At 39.4% G+C, this 20640-nt stretch overlaps 1 protein-coding gene across 17 annotated transcripts in view; it reads left to right on the forward strand.

Annotated features, from left to right (window-relative positions):
* Positions 1-20640, forward strand: part of PRRC2C (proline rich coiled-coil 2C) — a 67170-nt gene that overhangs the window by 34696 nt on the left and 11834 nt on the right. For 5 of the 17 annotated variants that reach the window (XM_090146076.1, XM_090146078.1, XM_031595678.2 and 2 more), the window contains exons 17-29: positions 369-458; positions 815-1023; positions 1413-1567; positions 1813-2143; positions 2631-2716; positions 3461-3649; positions 6163-6414; positions 11447-11533; positions 13229-13330; positions 17321-17534; positions 18501-18704; positions 19350-19471; positions 19765-19901. In XM_090146076.1, coding sequence (XP_090002202.1) covers positions 369-458; positions 815-1023; positions 1413-1567; positions 1813-2143; positions 2631-2716; positions 3461-3649; positions 6163-6414; positions 11447-11533; positions 13229-13330; positions 17321-17534; positions 18501-18704; positions 19350-19471; positions 19765-19901 — 2178 coding nt within the window. The remainder of the gene's footprint in view (positions 1-368; positions 459-814; positions 1024-1412; positions 1568-1812; positions 2144-2630; positions 2717-3460; positions 3650-6162; positions 6415-11446; positions 11534-13228; positions 13331-17320; positions 17535-18500; positions 18705-19349; positions 19472-19764; positions 19902-20640) is intronic. The other 12 variants (XM_090146079.1, XM_090146081.1, XM_031595684.2 and 9 more) reach the window with 7 other exon arrangements.

The following is a 20640-nucleotide window of genomic DNA, read 5'->3' on the forward strand; positions in this document are numbered from 1 at the left end:
GCCTATTGTATTTTTAGGTCAATTATCTAACAGAAAAGCATGCTGAGACATGCTTGCCACTGAGAATAAATTTTGTTTCTCTATATCTTAAATTTGATTAGAACTTGAAAATTATCTAGTGTTACTGTTTTCCCACTGTTTTGTAGCCACAGTGCACAGTAGTCTAATATGTGGGAAGCAGAGCAAGTCATTATTTCTTCATTGATTTCCCACCTTTCTTGTTCTTGTAGATTGCTGTATATTAACTTCACATTTTGCTTGGACTTAAAGACTTAAATTCAGTGTTCTAATCTCTGAATTAAAAATACTAAGGCTTTCTTTGATAAGTCAGTTAAATATGATTTTGAAACGAAGGCTGGGTTTTCCAGGTTCCACAGCAAAGCCAGAATGTTTCAAGTCTCTGACTCTGATGGCTGCAGAGAGCTTCTGGCAAGGGAGCCTGTGAAACATTTCATACTGTAAGCTTCCATTTTTGTGTGTGCTTGTTTGTTTCTCTGCAGAACGCTTTACTAGAGTTTTGAACTGCGAACCTGTTGAGTTGTGGTGTGTCTAACTACATAGAGTGAGGCAGAGTTCATCTTAAAATCATGCACTTTTTTTTCCTATGAATACTTCTGACAGCAGTGCATTGGGTGTGTTACCAAAACAGCTTTTTCTGCTCACTGAGGAGCTGAAAGTAAATGTCTGGAGCCTACCAAGAAGTTGCACGTTAAACACTCTCGACCCTATAATGTGATTTGCATTTTGTTAATTCCTTCCTTCCTATGCTCTGTGGATGTTAATTTCCTTAATATAGTTTTTTTTTCTAATACAGGCCATTTGAAGACCAGACAGCAAGCGTGCCTGGTGTTGATCCCAGCAACAACAACTCTTTGCATCAGGAAGAAGGAGGTGTTAATGCAGCAGGACAGAAGAGTACCAAGGATGCAAGTGGCAAAAAGAGAGAAGAACCTAAAGCTGGTCCAAAAAAGCCTAAGGAAAAAGTGGATGCTTTGTCTCAATTTGATCTTAATAATTATGCAAGTATGTACTGATAAGATGCCATGCGAACAAGAGTTTGTAACCCTTCAGCTTTGCTGGATAGATTTTAAATTGCTGGGTAGATAATAGATTGCTAGATGTTTGAAAACATACAAAAGACGATGATTTTTTAAAATGCATGAATAATTGTATATTTCGGTATTGCTACTTTTGTCATGCTTAATTAACTTTTTCACTTAATAAATATTCAGTTCTAGTTCACCTGCAATGCACTTAGCAAGCAAAACCTTAGCTTTTATCAAGGCCATCGGCTGTGTCTGCTTATTGGGAAATTGCTTCTTCCTATAGCAGTTCGTTCTTAATGTATTTTATTGTGCACTGCATCTGAAGCTGTTAGAACAGCAACACTTGTGTGTTTACTATTTCAATAGGTGTTGTGATCATTGACGATCACCCTGAAGTGACAGTAGTTGAAGACTCTCAGTCTAACTTGAATGATGATGGCTTCACTGAAGTGGTGTCAAAGAAACAACAGAAGCGCTTGCAAGATGAAGAGCGCAGAAAGAAGGAGGAACAAACAGTGCAGGTACAAGACACGGTATTTGCATCAGGCATTTGTGGTGGGAAATAGCTCCTTGCAATACTGGAAATGTTATGAGGTGTGCAGTATTTCATTTCAAGAAGCTATATTTTCACCTCTTAAATGTAACTAGATAGTGTATAGAGTTCCGAATTAGTAGATTAAACTAATTTTCACTTGAACATCTTAGGATTCAGTACTTACTGTTCAGGCTACCAGCTGCAAAAGTAAAAATTTACTTTCACTTGCAGGTTTGGACCAAAAAAGGTTCAAGTGAAAAAGGTCGAGGTCAAAATTCCAAACTCCCACCCAGGTTTGCCAAAAAGCAGCAACAGGCAGCAGCTGCAGCTGCACAGCAGGCACAAGCTCAGGCACAGACTCCATGTGCAGCACAGACTCCAGGTCAGCCACCAGCTTCTGGTCAGCCTCAAAATCAGGCTGCAGGAGGGGCAGCAGCCAGCACAGAATTCACGGTGTCAGGCAAAGTCTTGCAGAATACACAGGCTCACAATGGTCTAGGAACTGAACTATGGGAAAACAAGATTCCTCCTACAGCAGTTCTGAATGACATCTCCAAAAAATGTAAGTACTGTTTTCTGGATTATTTTTGTGCGGTGAGAGGGGCAACTATTGTAGTTAGAGAACGCTGACTCTCAGCTCTTACATTTACACATGCAAATGTATTTTGCAAAAGGAATAGAGGGCAGCAGTGTAATGTTGTAACCTATGAATACTTCCTCAAAAGACTTTTGCAGTGTGACATTACTCAGTATTTTATGTTGTTATCATACTCTGTTTACAAAAAATAAGGATATTACTCTCTTCAGAAAGCTGTTTTTTTGGGCTTGGTCAAGCTTCCAAATGTGATGATCAACCCTCTTAAAAACAGCTAAGTAGGAATCATATTGCTAAGTCCTGGGCAGGCTAATAACTTCTGAACCAGAACTTCGTTAATCAACACATCTGTGGTCTAATTTTTCTCAATCACTTGGTAACTTTAGTCAAATGCATTTAGCAACTTAGGTTTTTTTGGTGGTGTTTTGCTTTTAACTCTTTCCTTACTTGTCAGTGGGACCTATTAGTCCACCTCAGCCGCCTTCAGTGAGTGCTTGGAACAAACCTTTGACATCTTTTGGATCAGCTACATCTCCAGAGGTAAGGATGAAGGGAAGAGAAGCTTACTCAAATTATATATTGTGAAGATTGGGTGCAGATTATTCAGGTGTGGCCATACTTAAAACTGGTGTGTGCATAATTTCATGAGGTAGGGAGGTAGTACAGAAAGAAGCAGGCTAATGCTTTTATTTTCTGCAGAACAGAAGAACTGTTCTTTGTGAATCAAATCTCAGATTTCACAGATTTTAGTGATAGCTGCTGTTCAGTGTATATTTTTAAGTTAAAATATTGTCTAGTTTGTGAATGCTTGTGTCCAACTTAGTAATGCAAACAGAAACAGGATGCCTTCTCTTATGACACCATTTTGGATGGCATAAGGAGTTCTATGAATCTTTTTTAGTCTTTGTTTTTCTTAAATGCTAATTTTGAAGTTTCAGGAGAATAATATGAACTTGAATCTAGACTTTTTTATGTTGTATTTCTCTTTCCTTTTCAGCACCACATCTTTTTCACAATCTCGTTTATGTATTTCTTCACTACTTTTACTTCCCTCCCCCCTGAGCTCTTATAAACAGTAGGAACCTGAGGAGAAAACAGTATGCTTTCGTATGTTGTTTACTACTTGCAAACTTATTGCAATCAGGAATAATGCTTTTGCTAGCAGAAGGCAGAAGTATGCTTGTAGCATTCAACTTCCAGTATACTTTATGCTCTTCTATTAACTAATGGCAGTGTACTGGTGGAAGTCTTTTGAAATGTGTTAAATGCTTGCTTTTTAAATAGGGAGCAAAGCCTGGGCAAGAAGGTGGAGTGGAACTTGGTATAGAAACTATTCAGTTTGGAGCCCCTGCTTCCAGTGGTAGTGATAATGAAGTTGGCCCTGTACTTTCTGAGAAGTCGACTGACAAGCTACCAGAACCAAAAGAGCAAAGACAGAAACAGCCTCGGGCTGGACCCATCAAAGCACAAAAGGTAAAACATGATACTTTTAAAACTTAAAAAGAAAAATCAGTCAAAAAGGTGTTGCAAATAATTGATTGAAAAATAGAATGCTAATTTAAATAGGACTAGACCTATAAAAATTGCATTCCACATTTGTATTTCCTGAAATAAGATAAAAAATAAGATGGGGAATTTGCTTAAAGTGTAAGTACACAGCATCCTAATGCAACAGAGTTGGTCCGCTGATTATTTGGAGCAACAGATGTAGCTGCAACAGAGATGGGAATCTGTTAGCTTTGCTGGAGGAGTATGGATTTTGTAGGGTGTTTTTGCTTTTAATTTTTGTGTACACCTGTGCTTATTTTGCTCAGGTTGTCTTGAAGGTGGGCTATTTCTGTCTTATCTCCAATTACAATTCTTTCTGCCACCATGTCTGGCTTTCTCACATGGTACCTTGCTTAGTTTTGTACCTAGGATGACCAAGTAATACATCAAGTTGCAGGGAAAGAAGTGTTTGGAGGAAAGGGAAGAATGTTAGAGCCCACTGATACGAAGTCTCAAAAGCACGGACATGTAGATAATTAACTTTTTTTTGTAATTAATCTGGGAAGAGTGAATAGGTAATCAAACTTAATTAAAATACGTTTCTCATTCTTCTCAGGAGATTTAGGGGTTCTAGTTAACCATAATCAGTTTGTATTTTCATTGTTACCACTCACAAGGAATAACACTTCTTCCTCCTGTCATTCAGATTACACTTAGTGATTTTTCAGGTTTATGGAACTTACTTTCCTGTTGTTTTCTCCTCCGGTGTGTGCTCATCTCTGCATTGCTAGCACTCAGCACCAGCTCCTTTTTTGAAGGAAGAGGTAGCTCTGACAGATATGCTTTGCTCATAAGTTACTAAACCAGTTAATTCATTCTCTTGTCTGAGATTTGGCAGTGGTCCTGATGTACTTAAGGCCCTTTTTGCCTTTCTAGAACACAGGTGCTTTCTTTTTTTTTTCCAAAAACCCTTGAAATCTAAAATTGCAGTTATATGTAGAGTGAATTTTTTGAGGCACTTAGCGGCTCTCTGCAGCTGATGGTTTTCATTGCAAAATATAAAACCCTTACAACAGAGAAATGTACAGTAGCTAATCATGCTGGTGAATTGTAGAATTGTTCAGTAACCAGTGTCATGCCTAGAAGTGCCCCCATGAAGTCACCTAGACAAACTCCTCCTAAAATTGTCCATTTTACATGTAGAGAGATTTTTTTTCTGCTTGGTTATAACTTAGGACTCCTGAAGGTTTTGTTGAAACGTGTGCAACTAAATGGTAAACTCATTGGAGATGACCATTTTAATGAGCTTTTCTGAATGAGGTTTGCAGTCCTTCAACCCTCCTGATGGAGAGAAGGAATGGAAAAAGAATCCTACACACCCCTCTTCACGATGGTGTGCACTATGAAGCCTAGGTATTAGCTTGTTCAGTGTCTACAGGCAACATGAGAGAACTGTATTTGAAACAAAACTGTTTAAATTTTCGGAATGTGACCTTAAATTGTCGGGAGGAATTTCTTCTTCTGTTGATTGTTAGAAGAAAAGACATTTAGGGTGAGGTGGGTTTGATTATCCTGATTGCTGCATTGCAGAGCTTAGGCACTTGCTTCCAAGGTGCTTTTCTCTTTTCCTCTAAAGACATTTTCCAGTCTGTACTGGCCTCCTGAGAGTACTAAATACAGTGGAAAAACTTCAGCCCTCCCCAAAGGCATTCTATTACAAAAGGTCTTCATCTATTTGTGAAACAGATGGTTCGTGTTTGTAGAGACATGCCATCAGCTTCTGGTTTTCCACTATCAAATCTCGAGCAATAGGATTTCAGAAACTGCCTTTAAAGAATTTTTGTGCTGCTCTTTAGTAAGGTGGGCTGAGCCAGGAAGGATATGCCTCTTTAAACAGAACATTCATGTTCCCTGGGGCCCTTCATTCTTTAATTCAGCTGTACGAAAAGGAACTGCTGAATTACAGCAGCTACTTCAGCCATCGTCTCTAAAATGTAAAGCAGTGCATGAATGTGGGTGGTTTTTGGTTTTTTTTCTGGGTATTCTTTTAGTGTTCAGTCACTAGGAAAAAACACTGCCAACACTGAGACATCAACAAATGAAGGGAGTCCATTTCTAGTTTTCTAATCTCCTGGAACCCTGTAAAATCAGAATTCTCTGAAAATAGAAACAAGCTGTGTGTACATGAAGTCTTGTGGCTTCCTTACTTTTCTGTACTTATAAGAAAAGTCTGCTGTAGGTTTTAATTAGGTCTTATTTTAGTTGTACTTTATATGTCTCACTTGGCAACAGTGTTTAAATTCTTAATGTCCAGAGTGGATGCATTTTGAATACTTGCCAATACTTACTTTAATCTCAATTGATTTATTCATTAGAAAATGCTTAGCTTTGAGGAAAGCTTTGTTAGATTTAAACAAACTTGTTTTAAGCATGTTAAATATTGTTTTATGGGCAAGCTGTGGGGGGAAGACATAACTGACAAGTTAACACTAACTTAGCTTCCAGACTTGAGTCCAGTAGAAAACAAAGAGTATAAACCCGGTCCTATTGGGAAAGAGCGTTCTTTAAAGAACAGGAAAGTGAAGGATGCCCAACAGGGAGAGCCTGAGGGACAGGAGAAGTCATCTCCCACCTCTGTGAGAAGTCCAGAACCTGTCACTGCAAAGGAAACCAAAGCGACAAGTGAACTGAGTACGGAAATAGGAACAATGATATCTGTGTCTGCTCCAGAGTTTGGAACTAGCACAAAGGTAAGAAAAATATTGAAATATTATAGAGCACTATATGTAAAATAATACTACGGTGACGTAGTTAACATTTTGTTGCCTGCTGGTTGTAGTGATCTGGACAGCAGAGCTTACTGATTAGCAGATTTTAAACAAATAGTTACTGCTTGAACTTAAACAGTTCTCTGGAAGTGGTATGGAGATTTGCTGTCACAATCCTTGCAGAGATCAGCTTGGAAAGTTGTAAAGTCTTCCGCTGCCTTACGAGCATGAGAACTATCCAGAGCCTTTACTTTCTGTGGAGAGCGGCACTAGAGCCTGATACAGACAGATTGTGTGAACTTGTGTCTTGAGTCTGTTTCTGGTATACACAAGATGAGAGCTTGACTTTCAGCAGAGAGCTACAGAAAAGGAGTGTGCCCAGAGGTCGTTTGAGAGCATGGGCTCTCATGGGATGTTGTGAAGCTGTGAGTTAAGTGTTCAGAGGAGGTGAGGGGGGAGTGGAGTTGAAATCTCTAAGCTAGGAAAATGCTAAAGCATTGCGTAAGGCTCGGTCAGTTTACCTGAAGGTTTTCTGTGTCAGGCTTGGGATATAGTCAAGGTACATTCACTTAAGGAATTTAGGACTCACTGCATTTGCTGAGAGTGAGACAGTGACTTACTATCAGCCTTCACTGTTCTGTAGCTCAGTTCTTGGCTGTTATGTGCTAAAGCACTGAATAATTGAAAAACATCCATGGACAGACTCTCCTGTTTGCATAATGTGCCTGTGTGGGGCTGTCTTCTCTTCTGTCAGTTACATGTCTAAGGCAAGAACTGTGAGTGTTCTTAAATGGAGAGCAGCTACACAGGATTGAGTTGGTGCTAGTTCATTAGTTACACGTGCTTTGGTAATTGGAAAGTTTGCAAAGCTGTGAGTTTAGACTCAAGTTTGTTGCGTGCTGTCTCAATCTGTCTTCCTAATCTTAAGCAGAAACATTCTGATACCTTAGGAAAGCCATTCCTCTGCAGAGGTTTCACTAATAGTCGAAGAATCTGAAATGCAGATCAGTTTCTTTGTTTAAGCCTGCTGTTGGGGTGGTGGGGAGCAGTCCTAGCAGGTATTTGTCAAGCTATCATACAAGCAGAAGATGCTGTTGTGATGAAATCTTGTTGCAGAGCAAATGTTAAGGGAGAAATGGTTCCCAGCTATTAGCTGCAAATTTGATTTTGAGTGGAATTACAAATGTATGAAAATACAGTACTGGGATTTCTCATCCTTCCTAGCAGTTTTTGTCTTAAGTAGATGATGTGAATGGTTTGTGTTGACACCAGAACTGGACAAAGTGCTCTTCTTTTGTGCACAGAATCAGAAGTGCAGAACCATAAACATGAACCTGTTCAAGCATTTGCTAAGGAGGCTGTTCTTTGTGTGCTATGTACTTTCTCACCATCTCTCAAACTTCTTTGACTAGCACTCAAGGGAAAAGTCCTCTTCTAATCCTGTAGAGTAGACATCTTTGATCACTAGACTAACTTGCTGGTAGCTCTGGTGAAGTAAATTGGTACCATGTCCTCTCTATACACGTATTTTAAAAGAATGAGATCTTCAAAAGGGAAGTCTGTATTTTGTGCCTTTCTGCCCTAGTTAAAAGCAGGTTGCCTGTGTTCTTTGAACCACCACAGTATTGAAGTGTCAAATCTCTTCTAAAGGGAAGGCCAAATTGAAAGGAAAATGGAAAGTTTGTGCTGCAAATGCCAATTTCCAACAATTTCTTCATTGTTTGAAATGGCTTCTTTTAGAAGCATTTAATGTATGGTATAAATAGGCCTTACAACACCTTCAGCAGTTCCAGATTTGCTTCTGAATTCCTTTGTCATGTAGACTTCCATGGGCATCAGTATGGTAAGTTTTCTAGGGAACGAGTGGTCATATTTTGTATTAACTTCTATGGAAATTGAACCAACAGCCTGCAGATCTATTAGGGAAGATAAACTTCATCTGGATTTCACAGAAATAAACCAGTCTTGGTACTTCTGAAATGGTTTTAAATACTTACTGTCCTAGTCTTGGAGTTCCTGTGCTGGTTGGTATTGCAGCTGCTTTTTCCTGTCTGTAACATTGTCTTTGCTCATTAATGAGGATAGAAGCAATGTCATTTTTAATCTGTTGTTTGAATGTTAGATGTTTAATTTTTAGCAAGCTAAAATGATTTCTTTGAACACTGCCATCCTTTTTGGGAAACTGCTGCTCAGGTACAGCAAGGTGCACTTTCTTCAGTGTATTTGTTGATTTGAATGTTTATGAAAGTCAAGCTAGCTGCCTTTCTTCGGAAGCAGAGACTTTGTAGAAGTATCCCATCCATACCAAAACAAGCCCTTTAATAAGATCGTATGTATTTAATCAGGATTGTTCTGCCTCAAACTGTGAACGTAAATCACCTTATACTGTTGAGCTGTTTATCAGGAGCGTATCAGCGTGATGCTCTCAAGCATTTTCAGCTATTTCTCTTGAGTTTTGTAGTATTTTTGGAGTGAAAGCAATTTCTTGCACAAGTCTCTGAATCAGGTAGGATGTCTTTAGCTTTCTTCCATTTGAACATCTCCAAGTAAAGTTGGGAAGCTTTCTGATCACAGGAGTGATCAGTACCTAGTGGAAATGACAACAAAGTTTTGGATGAATGGGTGATAAAAGCTGTATGTTGCAGAGGTGATGTCAAAAAGGAGGCATGCTTTATTATTTTTAATAATGTAATTTCTGAAATGGTTCAGTATCTGACAAGCATTCTGAATTAATCTTATATCTCAGGAATATATCAAATGTTCAGCACATTAATTATTTGTTAGCCCTTGCTCCTTTATAGCTAGGTCAGCTCTGAGGTCTGCTGTATCCTTCTGTTCTCAAAGTCACTTTAGGTTTTGTGAGCTCTTTTGAGCAAATTAAACATTTGTAAAAAGTTAACCTGTTTTTTGTTCAGGTATAAATACCCTGAAGATAACTTCAGTACTTACTGCTGATGCTATTATTACAGTTATTCATTTATAGTAAAGTATTCAATTGGTTTATTCACTAGAACAGTTGTTCAGAAGATTCATTTTAATTGAACTACAAGACCATATGGTATCTATATGTAAAAGACTCCTAGACTTTTTCCTATCAGTAAATGAAAGGTGCTAGTTAACCAACCCATGATATCAGCAGTGCTGTTCTTACAACTAAAGCACTGTCTTCTCTGCATGTTTAGCATGTAACTTATTTTTGTGGAACTGTTCAGCATTGCACACCCACTTCTAAGGGCACCACAGTGGACGTGTTAGGGGTTTTGTTTGTTTTACATTCTCTTGGGAGTTAAGTATTTCTATGCTGCAAAATTATCCAAAGTTGGGAAGATAGCAGTAATTTTGATTGAATTTCTTTTGTGACAAGCTGTAGTGCTGAGACCATGTAAAACTTGGGTCTAAGCCTTGAAGGCATTTTAGTAATGTTACTTTTAAAACTTCTGTGATAAAGGATTTCATGTGATAAAGGATCTTTAAAACAAGAAGCCATTCAGTTACACTTCATTAAAAGGATCTTGTGATTAAAGCAGCTTTGTGTGCTTGATTTGTTCTACATATATAACCTATATCCTGTGTAAGATTATATGAGATTATATTATATCCCACCAGTTCAACAAGTAAGGAGAGTAACTATGTGGTGAAGCAGGTTCTTTCTGTCTCCATCGTAAATACATGTGCACATCCTAGCCCTAATAGTTGGGCTCTTTGTCCTGGTCTTTCACCAAAATAAGCTTATCCTTAAGGATGGCTCTTTGTTACTTGCTGATTAGTATCTTAATGCTTCAATTAATATCTTAGGAGACATTGTCATAGACTTTAACAGTGAATTCAATATATAGTTTTTCATAGTTTATCATTATGCTGGTTGAGTGTGGTTGAGTTAAACAAGTATAATCTTTTTGGTGCCTTCAAGAGGCATTGGGTTGGCACATCCAAACGCTTGTCAACAGCTAATTCATGCTTCAGTTACTTGTTGGTGTTTGGTTCTATAAAAATGATGGAGCCTATTCTGGGCTTTGGGCATTTGCTAGTGAATTAATGAATCTTGGCTAATTTGGGAGTGTGGTCACACCATTTATCTGATAGTCTTAAAACAGTTCTTACCACGCTTGTTTGTCTGGAATACACTTAGATTTAAATATCCAGCGACAAAGACTAAAAACAATGCTAAATTTTGGTTCAGAGAGGTGCCAGTGCCCTTTTTGTTCATTGTAGGTCATTCTCTAGAGAGCTGGCAGTGCTATCAATTCCATGTTTTCAGAGGGGAGTTTAGACCGAAAGCTGCAGCAGTCACTGGCTACAGTTAAGTCCATGAGAGTGAGTTTGATTCATGGAGCATGTTATGGCTTACCTATCTGTGAGGATAAATAAGCTACAAGAAAAGCCTTTGGGTAGGCTTGCGCTTCCACCCTTTTATTTCTTGATATCACTGCCCAGTGCAGAAATTGGGAGGCAAACTTGAACTATCCAGAGGCACTGTCTAAGTGTTTCCTTAAGAGGACTTAAGGAAAATTGTTCTGTCTTTTTTTTTAACTGGAAGGCATTGCTTGTTACAGATTTACCCAAGATATTCCTGCTTGTTTAAAGCTATAGGAAGGTTTCAACTAATGTGATTTTACTTTTTGAATGAATTGGACAAAAAGTGCCTACAAACAGCTAAAGCATCTTGGGTGACCAATGAGTGCCTATTCCTCCACAGTTCCATGTATTTAATGCCCAGATGTGACATCACTCTGTATCCTTGCTTTAAAGACAGCATTTTGACTTGTCTCAAGTCATGCTTCTGAGATCAAGGGCGAAACTGTAGTCTACCCAGAATAGTTCTTCAATAGCAGTTCAGCAACAAGAATTGCTGAACAAGGATGTGCCTATCAAGAAAAAAATATCTTCGGGAGATCAAATTCTAACCTGCTGAATGGTGAGGTTTCTTCCTGTGGAAAGGCTGACTTTTTTCCAAGAAACTTAAAATCGGATTTAGGTAAGGGAGATATTTTAATGGAATTATTTTTCTTCACAGGAGTCTGTAACAGACTACACTACACCTTCTCATCCTAACACAGTGGCTACTAGCAGTACAAAAATGGAGGAGACTTTGGTGACGAACGTAAGTCTATTGCAGTGAATCGACTTTGAAGACAAGAAAATTTTTCACACTTCCTTAAAGCACAAAATACTGCCTTCAGTTAACAAGTCACTAGAGTTCCTTCATGTTGACTAGCTGTGCATTACCCAGTGATCTTCCTCTGAAGGACAGTTGTTGTTTCAATTAGTATCTGTTCTGGAATTCTTCAGATATTTCCTTATTTTTCAATGACCTGCAGAGCAGAGAAAGTGTGAAAATATTTCTAGGGACAATTCTAAAATATACAAAGAAAAGTATAATGAATGCACTCTCAGCAGTAGCTGGGTTTTGAACCTGGTGCGAAGGTCTGTAGGTGATTTTGAAGAAAGACCTCTAAAAAGAAAACAGTTTTGAACTGTAGCCCGAAATCAGTGACTGTACGCAAAGAGAGCAGCTTAATGGCTTTTGAAAGCATGCAGCAGGATTTCATGTATTCAGTAGAGATGTAATGTCTGCAGTCCTCACAAAGCCAGTGATCCTGATTGTGTGTGCGGTGTTCTGATTGAGAAGACCAACTGGATTATGTTGTGGAGTCAAGTTTGTCTCGAGCTTGCTGGGATACCGGGTTGGAAACACGGATCTTGTTATTTTTGTTTGAGTAGCAGAAGTATAATTAGCTCAGAGTTGAGTCACTTATTGGTTGGGGGAGGGAAGAATTCATGCAGTAGTGTCTCAGGTTTTTGCTGGTGTCTCGTGAAACGCTTTTCAGCTTACTGCAGCATCCTTTAGTGCGGTTTTGAAGCAATATTGGCTAAGCTTACTCTTCTGTTGGATTTTTCTGGTGTTGTTGTGGTTTGTGCCTTTGGTGGATAGTGTAGAAAATTGACTGCTGTGTAAATGGTGGTAGTGTATGCTCCAGTGTGGCACGTTGGAGTTGGATTTGCAGCACAGGATCCTGGCCACAAAGGATCTGTGGTATCGCCTGCTTCAAAGCTTCAATATCTGCATCTTTTGGATTAGCCTTATCTCATCAGTGGCTGGAATTCCATAAGCTTCGTCTGTGAGAGGAGAAAGATGGAGAAAGAACTAGTCAGAAAGGAGTAGACTGGCCACTGCATTATTTTTGGTACATTCTATTTAGAACATCAAGGAAATCATCAGCATTTTCTGCAGTAAAGATAGAAGTAGCCTTTTGTCAACTTTATTTCCCTAGGTTTGACATCTTTAATCTTTTGAAAGAGAAGATAACTGTATTTGGTTACTGGATGGCAAATCCGTTTTGGTTTGTTTCATGGTCCTGTGACTCTGAAGGTTTATAGCTTCCTCTTTTCAGAAACTGAATCTCAGAACTCAAGATGTCACTATACCCCATGTACTGTATTGGTACAGAATGGGCCAAACTTGGCTTGGGAAGAATTTTTGCATATCATTAAAGTAAAATGGTACTTCAAAGTATATCCCAAAGCAGAAAATTGGTATTTGTTTATGCAGAAGACACGGACCCTTCAGAACCCCAGTCTTCAGCCTCTTTTTATTAAAGAGAGTTGAGAAGCATCTCAGCACCTGCTGAATGACCTTTTCCCTACCATATTTTCACCTTATTTTATCAAAATCTCCCTGCCAAATGCTCAAGCCTTGACAAAGTTGTAGCTCACTGAATAAAGCTTGAGCTTTGCTTTTTCTGGGGCTTTCATAATAGACGTAGTTAGAATGTGATGTGTGTTGCCTGCCTTTCAGGTGCCCCTGCCCCACACCCTTCCCCTCCCTAGGAGGGAGACTCTACAACAGAGCTCCAGCCTAACTCCAGTTTCTCCCGCTACCGTCGACCTCACCCTCAAGGTATGTACCACATCCCTCTAAGGGTTGTTTTCTTGCATGCAGGGGAAAGTTAATGGAGAACTTGCTGGTAAACCTTTTTTTAGAGCCTTCCTTTGTTTCCTCTGCTGACTTGCTTCTGCATATAAACGGATGGCTGAAACACAAGACTATCAAAGGATGCATTTAAATTCTAAATCTCTAACCCCATTTTGCATTAACACTTGGCATCAACCAGTCTTGGCTCCCACTGCCCTGAAAAAGGATCCTAGCATTTTAGCATTGTACCATTGTGTTCATGACAAACCATCAGAATCTGACTGATTTTTAAGTTTTTTTTGTATGTGGCATAAAGCAAGTTGCTTAGTTGGGTATTAAAGGCTGCAAGGAGTTGCTTGGTATGCCAAGCTTGATTTTCTTAGCAGTAAGATTTTGGTGCAGTGATACTGTGTTTTGAGTTGGATGGCTGAAGTTCTAAAAAATACAAAGTAGGGTGGAGTGTTGGAGACTCTGAAAGGCAGTTCTATTAGCTAGTCAGAACATGCTTTGTTGTGTTATAAATATTCTGCTGTTTTCTGCTCTTCAGTATAGAGCAAGTGTATGGAATATTTTGAGTGGCATTTTGCCATTTTGATGGATTTTTGGATTGTGTGTATTGTATAACTCACTAACATAGTATTGGTCTCTATTTTGCTACTGTACCTTTAGAAGTTTTTTGGTCTTTTTGGTGTGTGAGATCTGCTTTGCTATTGTGACTGCAGGTGATTGAACTAGTAGAAACGGTGTTCCTACTTTTCTAGTAGTAAGAGTGATGTTTGAAATTAGTTTCTGTAATTTACTTTAAAAAAACCAAACGCTTGAAACCAGGGATTGGATGCAGAACTAACACTGGAGAAGGTTATTTGTCAGTCCTGGTGAGACTTCAGTCTTGCTGGCATGGTTTGACAACTGCTTGCTCGTATTCTCTATGGATGATAGTTATTAATGATCTCTTGTTGTGTCTTTGCTTTTCTTTTGTTAACACTTATTTTCCTGGGGAGAAAAAAAAATAACATCATAGACACTTGGGCCAGCAAAATGGGAAGAGGGCTTGAGGAGGGACAAGTAAATTAACAAAACTCTCTGATTTTCAGTTGCATTCTTGTGTAACAAATTACCGTAACCTGACTTTCTGGCGCCTGAAAGCATTTTTCTGAAGTAGCAGTCTCTAAATGTTTAGCAACTGGACATCCGATCCACATGTAATACAGGTAGGATTGTTACTACAACGTGAAACCACAGGGAACATGACACTGCTCAGCCACAGAGCAGACTACAGCATTTGTCTATTTCATCCTGTAGTTTCTTGTTCTCTAGTTCTGGTGTCAGTGATTTGATTCATTTCTCAGTGGATGATCAATCTTGGATATGTAGCAACAGAGTACATTGAAGATCCATGTTTTTAATGCTACCTTGAAGTACGCTCTGATTAAAATTTGAATGAAAGGATGTTTGGGAACAGCTTTGTCTCTGTGTTCTCTGTTCCAGCCGCTGGAACGCTACATCCTTCCAAATGCTGAAGGCAGCAAGCTTGTTTTGAGGTGTGCACTGAGGCTATCACTTCCACAAAAGACTTTCTGGCCCAGACAGGGCAAAGCTGCTCGCTCTTACCACATTTTGTATCATCCTTGCTTTTAAAAAAGCTCATTAAGAGCAACAGAAAACAAAGGATTTCCTTCCCTCCCTTAGAGCAAAGTCTCCAGGCTCTGCCTCCTTCCTCCAGCCACACCTGCTCCCAGTACTTTGTATCATTCTGCAAGAGTGTAGGTGCAAAAGATGCTAGTCTGAGAGAGATTGAGAACTTTTTCCTTACACCTTTACTGAGGCAATAGTTCTCAAAGGACTTATCCGACATGGCTGTTTCTAGTTAAGGAGATGAGCAGAAAAAAGCCAAAGCCATCTCAAGCTGAACTGCTTGGCCTACTTCCATGTTCCAGAGTTCAACATAAAATTCCTGTGTAGTCACCTGAGTCTGGAGTCTGGCATCTTTTGAGTTTCTTTTATCTGTCAACTAAACTTTGACATAGAGAAGCATGTGCACGTACGTATTTGTCTCAAGTTTGTAGGTAGTAAGTACTGGACTTTTAATTCAGTGTTGAGGCCCCAAGGGGTGAACAGTGAAGAAGAAGCCTCAAGCAACCAGGATCTTCAACCTGTGCTCTCCCCTTCCTGTAGCTGAGCAGTAAGCAAAATCACAACACCTTCCCAAGTCTCACTCAACGTAGAGCTACTTCTTCCTTCACATCTGTTCTGTAGATGGTGCTGCATGGATACATGTAGTATATCAATGTCTCTTCCATCCAGAGATCGTTGAGGAGCTCTTTAAAAGCAAGGCTCAGATCTCTGTTAAATGCTGTTTGTAGCAAATTGGTAGGGATATGGAATGACTTGAGAAATCTTGGTAGTATCTAGGTTTGGAAGACAAAATTCAGTGTGTAGACTCCTGCTCTTGTCGCTAGTTTCTCCAGGGCATCATGAAACATGATGAATGTAGTAGAAGCTTCTATGCATTCTCCATTCAGATATGTACAGGCACTTTCCTCATTTTCTCATAGTACCAGTGCAGTGTTCCACCTTATGCAGAATCCTTTCCAGCAAATTTATAATAAATTTTTATTTTTGTCCTCTCTGCAAGAATCGGAACCAGTTTGGAGCAGAGTATTATAATGGGGGAACTAAACATAAGTGCATGATGACAGTCTCAAAAAGGAAAATAGATAAGTCACCTATCTTCTAATGATTTGAGGTGCAACAAAGTTTCTTTCTCTCTCCTTTTACTCTTGAAGAATACAGAGCTATAGCTACTTTATGGTTGTGTATCAGTAGTGTTAGCCACTTTTTTGTGTACTGCTTTGCTTATTTATAGCTTTTGAAGCATCTAGCAAAATAATCCAATTTCTCTTTGGCCTGTCCAGGCTCTGCCTAATGCATTTCATGCAGGGTGGTTGAAAGCATGACTTTCAAAGGCTGCAAATCCCAGTTAGGGCACTCTACTGATCCAGGCAGCGAGGCTGCTGAGGATATATTTGAACCTTTACAAATACCTTTAAATACGGCATCTGGCCTTGAGAAGCTTAGAATCCTATAGATGAGGGATTTTAGCCTCTGGCATCCAGCTGTGCACACAGTGATTCCACTTCAACCTCTGGCTGTCCTCAGTTGTAGAGCGAAGTCTGTGGTCTTTGAGCATTTCAATTTCTGAATGCAGTCTGAACATAAATAGTTTCAGTAGTCCCTCAGAGGTGTCTCAATTCAAAGATACAGCCTTATGAACCTGTTCTAGCAATGATGAGATCGTTGTTGACTGCAGTGAAACAGTAGTTCTCACTTTTGGTGGAAGAGGATTGTGTCTGAAAATTGTAGATTGAAGTTTCAACTTGCTGTGCAGTAGTGAAACTCACTGTAGAAAGAGGAGTGTGAAGCATGTTGAGCTCTAACGTAAAGCAGTATGCACGGGCTGTGTCAGCTTTGATAGCATTTTGAACAGCAGTGGATTTGGAAATGTGCACTTGGGTGCTCTTGGGTTTTCTAAAACGTATATTAGATTTGGTGGTCACTCAAAATATATGACTTAGCAGGAAAGCAAGGAGCTACTTTGTTTAAAAGGTCCAATTAACTTAAAAGAAAAAGTCTTCCTGGAAATACTTGGATACCTTCGTACCTTTCTTTTGCTTCCTGTGTCATTTGCTCTCCGTGTCAAATAAAAGTAAGCCAGATTAGTGTGAGTGAACTCTCTTTTGAGTACTCAGCATTAAGATGAACTGTGCACGTGTGCAGTTGGAACAGATAAGAAGCTCCAACTTCAGGCCGTATGCTTTTTGCATGAACAGAGTTGCACGATTACGGCGATTTTTTTAAGAGGCTCGCATGAAGCCTGAGTTGCCTTTTGAACTAAAAATAACTTTTAAAAGAGGAAAGCTGTTGGACTGGTCGAATTTCCTAATAGATAAGGAGATTTGTTTTCTTTTTAAATAGATGGAGTCTGCACGCAAAGCATGGGAGAATTCCCCAAACATGGGGGAGAAGAGTTCACCAGTGACCTCAGCAGCATCTCCCATAGCTGGTGGCAGCAGCAGCAACAGCAGCAGCAGCAACGCTGTGCCAAGCAGTGGTACTTACAGCTCTTTCTCTAGTGCATCAATGCCTCCTATTCCTGTGGCTTCTGTTACACCAACAACTTCACTATCAGGTACTGGGTGTCAAGATTGCAGTGTCCTGTTATATTGCTCTTTGTTCTGTGTTCCAAAAAATTAGGTTCCCTATGGAAATATGTTTAATACAGAGCTGACAAATTTTGTGCAGGTGTGAAATGTCGTATCTGAGCAGTAGTTTCTCAGATACCTCTAATTAACAAAGAGATCCATTCCCTATTGCACTTCAGTCAGCTAAAAAGAATATTGAAAAGACATCTTTCTGCTTATGCTACATATAAGGACTTGAAAGAGGATGCTTTTGTTGGCTGATATGTTAGTTTCATTTTGTTTATCTGAGTGAATGGAGGCAAGTGGGATTTTTTTTGGAACAGATGTTAGTTCTGGCAGCTACTCAGTTCAAGCAAACAGGTTTACCTTCCAGCAAACACTTCATCCAACTAGTTGCAGCATTAATTTCATTTGCAGTTTACTTTTAGAGCCAAGGCTTCAACAGCTTATACCGAGCCTCCCTTGTATTAGGGAGAGCAAGTGCCCAACTGTTCTTCATGAACAATGCTTGTTCTCATCCTTGTTATTTGTCAGAACCAAAAGATGCTACGTCTGATTAAGTCTTCACGCCTAGGAACGTTAGAATATATGTCAAAACCTCAGCAGATTAAAAAGGCTTTTTTTTGGAGCCAGGCTTTTGGTCCTGAGGCACAGTCACAGTACGCCAGTATTATTAACTGATATAACTTCTTTGATATTTTCACGTCCTCCTGCACTTGAGAAGGGAGAAGTACTATTGTTGTAGCTCTTCCTGTAGTGAACCTAATAGAATTGTTCTTTCTACTCCCCATCTGCCTTACAGTGATGGAAATAGCTGCAGTAGATTTCGGTTTTCATTACCGATAGCGGCTGTGCTTGCATAGCTATACCAAAAACTCTGAGCACTGAAAGAGAGGAGGCTTTGGAGTGTCTTCAACTGGTTGATGATACACCACTTGCTTCTCTCCTTCTAGGAGCTGGAACATACACGACCTCTTCTCTGAGTACAAAGACTGCAAGCACCTCGGACCCTCCCAATATATGTAAAGTGAAACCACAGCAGTTGCAGACAAGCAGCCTAGCTTCTGCAAGTCACTTTTCCCAGCTGAGCTGCATGCCATCCCTCATTGCCCAGCAACAGCAGAGTCCCCAGGTCTATGTGTCTCAGTCTGCAGCAGGTAATGGTGTTTGACTGAGAAACCACGTGTCTGCTGTTTTGGAGTTCTGAAGCTTGAGAATTGAACTTCATTCTGATTTTATCTGTAGTAAAGGCAGAACGATGGAGAAGCTTTTATAAGCAAATAATCACTAATTATCTTAAGTTACATATACAAGTCATATCAATAATGCTATGTTTTTAGCTTAGTGAAGAAAGTGAGTTTCTTGCTCTTCAATTTACCAATTCTGTGCTTCAGAATTTTATGTCACTATTTAAGACCAAGAATGACTAGTGTTGGTGATTTTAATAAGGTGCCACAGTAGTTTATGGTAATGGCATTTTTCTTCAAAGAAAGTTCTACTTATAGTTAACCTAAATTACATGAAGCATGTTCTTTCCCTTCCTTCATTAAAATGCCTCTTTTTGCCAAAAACTGTTTTGTCCCCAAAGAATAACATGGGTATGCAAAAATGATAGATTCTGATAGAGATGAATTGATACCAAAGAAAACATACCACACTTACTATGCACCCAGCTGTAGGATTCAAACTCTGGTAGTTGTACTGGGAAGTACTGACAGTGGCTGCATCTCTAACTTCTGGTGAAAATTTGTCTATGAATGGAATGCTTGGAAGTTTATACTAATTGTATTTCTCCTCTTGAGGTACTGCAGCCCAAATTCCAGCTTTTTATATGGATACAAGTCACCTGTTCAACACCCAACATGCACGTTTGGCACCACCTTCTTTGGCCCAACAGCAAGGCTTTCAACCAGGACTTTCTCAGGTATTTGGGGATTTTTTTCTTCCTTTCTCCTCCATCCCAGCTCTGCTGATGGGCATATAGGGGCAGGCAATAGTGGGAAGATTCCACAAGAAACAAAATCATCCCTACTTTTACTGCTTCATGCTGATACCTGTGGATGGCATTCAATCTCTCCTGCTCCTCTCGATTCAAAACAGTTGTCATAAAAAGCTTTCACTCACAGTATACTTAATGTGAAAGCAACTATTCACAAGGTGCTTGTATGATCATGTTAAGACAGGTTTATTCCATTTAATGGCTTCTTCTTTGTGCAGCCTGCTTCAGTACAGCAGATCCCCATCCCCATCTATGCACCTCTGCAAGGACAGCACCAAGCTCAGCTGAGTTTAGGAGCAGCACCAGCTGTGTCACAAGCCCAAGAGTTGTTCAACTCTTCTTTACAACCTTACAGGTAAGTAACATGTGTATTTGTTTGCTTTTTGGGTGGCAGAATTCATAGAACTCACATCCTTGCAAATGTATTCTGTGTTCAATGGCTACTTCATCTTTCTGTCTTTCCCTCCCAAAATCTTTAATCTGTTGATCCGCATAAGAACTCCGTACACAGATTAGCTGGTTTGCATGTACAAGTGGAGCTGTGAAATTCTGGGTTCAGAATTTCAATTATTTGAATATCAATTATCAATGATATTTGCATCTTGAGGAAATCAGGCTAAAAAGCTGAAAACATAATTCTTCCTAAATAAAAAAAGCAATGGTGGGGGGGAGAGAAGTCTGACCTTCTAATTCAGCATTTTGTTTATTTGCTGATTAAACCAACATTGTAATCTAGAAACACTGTGAAGTCCAAATTTGAACCCCACAGGTAACCCCAGATGCATTGGAGATGGCAGATCACGCTTTAGAATATTTTCTGTTAGCTACAGAAGTCAATCAGAAGATCAGTGTATCTCAGGTGGCGTTGAATTTGTCTGCATATAAATCTGCATAGAATTTTCTGCTGTAAACTATTCCAAAGCTTCTGTGTTGTTCCTATCAAAATTTATTCATGGTGGTACTCTGACAAACTCGGTTAGTTTCACTTTGAGAAAGTTTTTTTTGAGAAAGTAATTAGAGATTTTTGCCTGTGCGTGTAGAAAAGCCTGTTGCTTGTGATGTAGGAAGCCGAAGCCTAACTAAGTAGACTTAAA

This window comes from Phasianus colchicus, chromosome 9, assembly GCF_987193195.1.
Source record: "Phasianus colchicus chromosome 9, bPhaCol1.hap1.1, whole genome shotgun sequence".
Lineage (NCBI taxonomy): Eukaryota > Metazoa > Chordata > Aves > Galliformes > Phasianidae > Phasianus > Phasianus colchicus.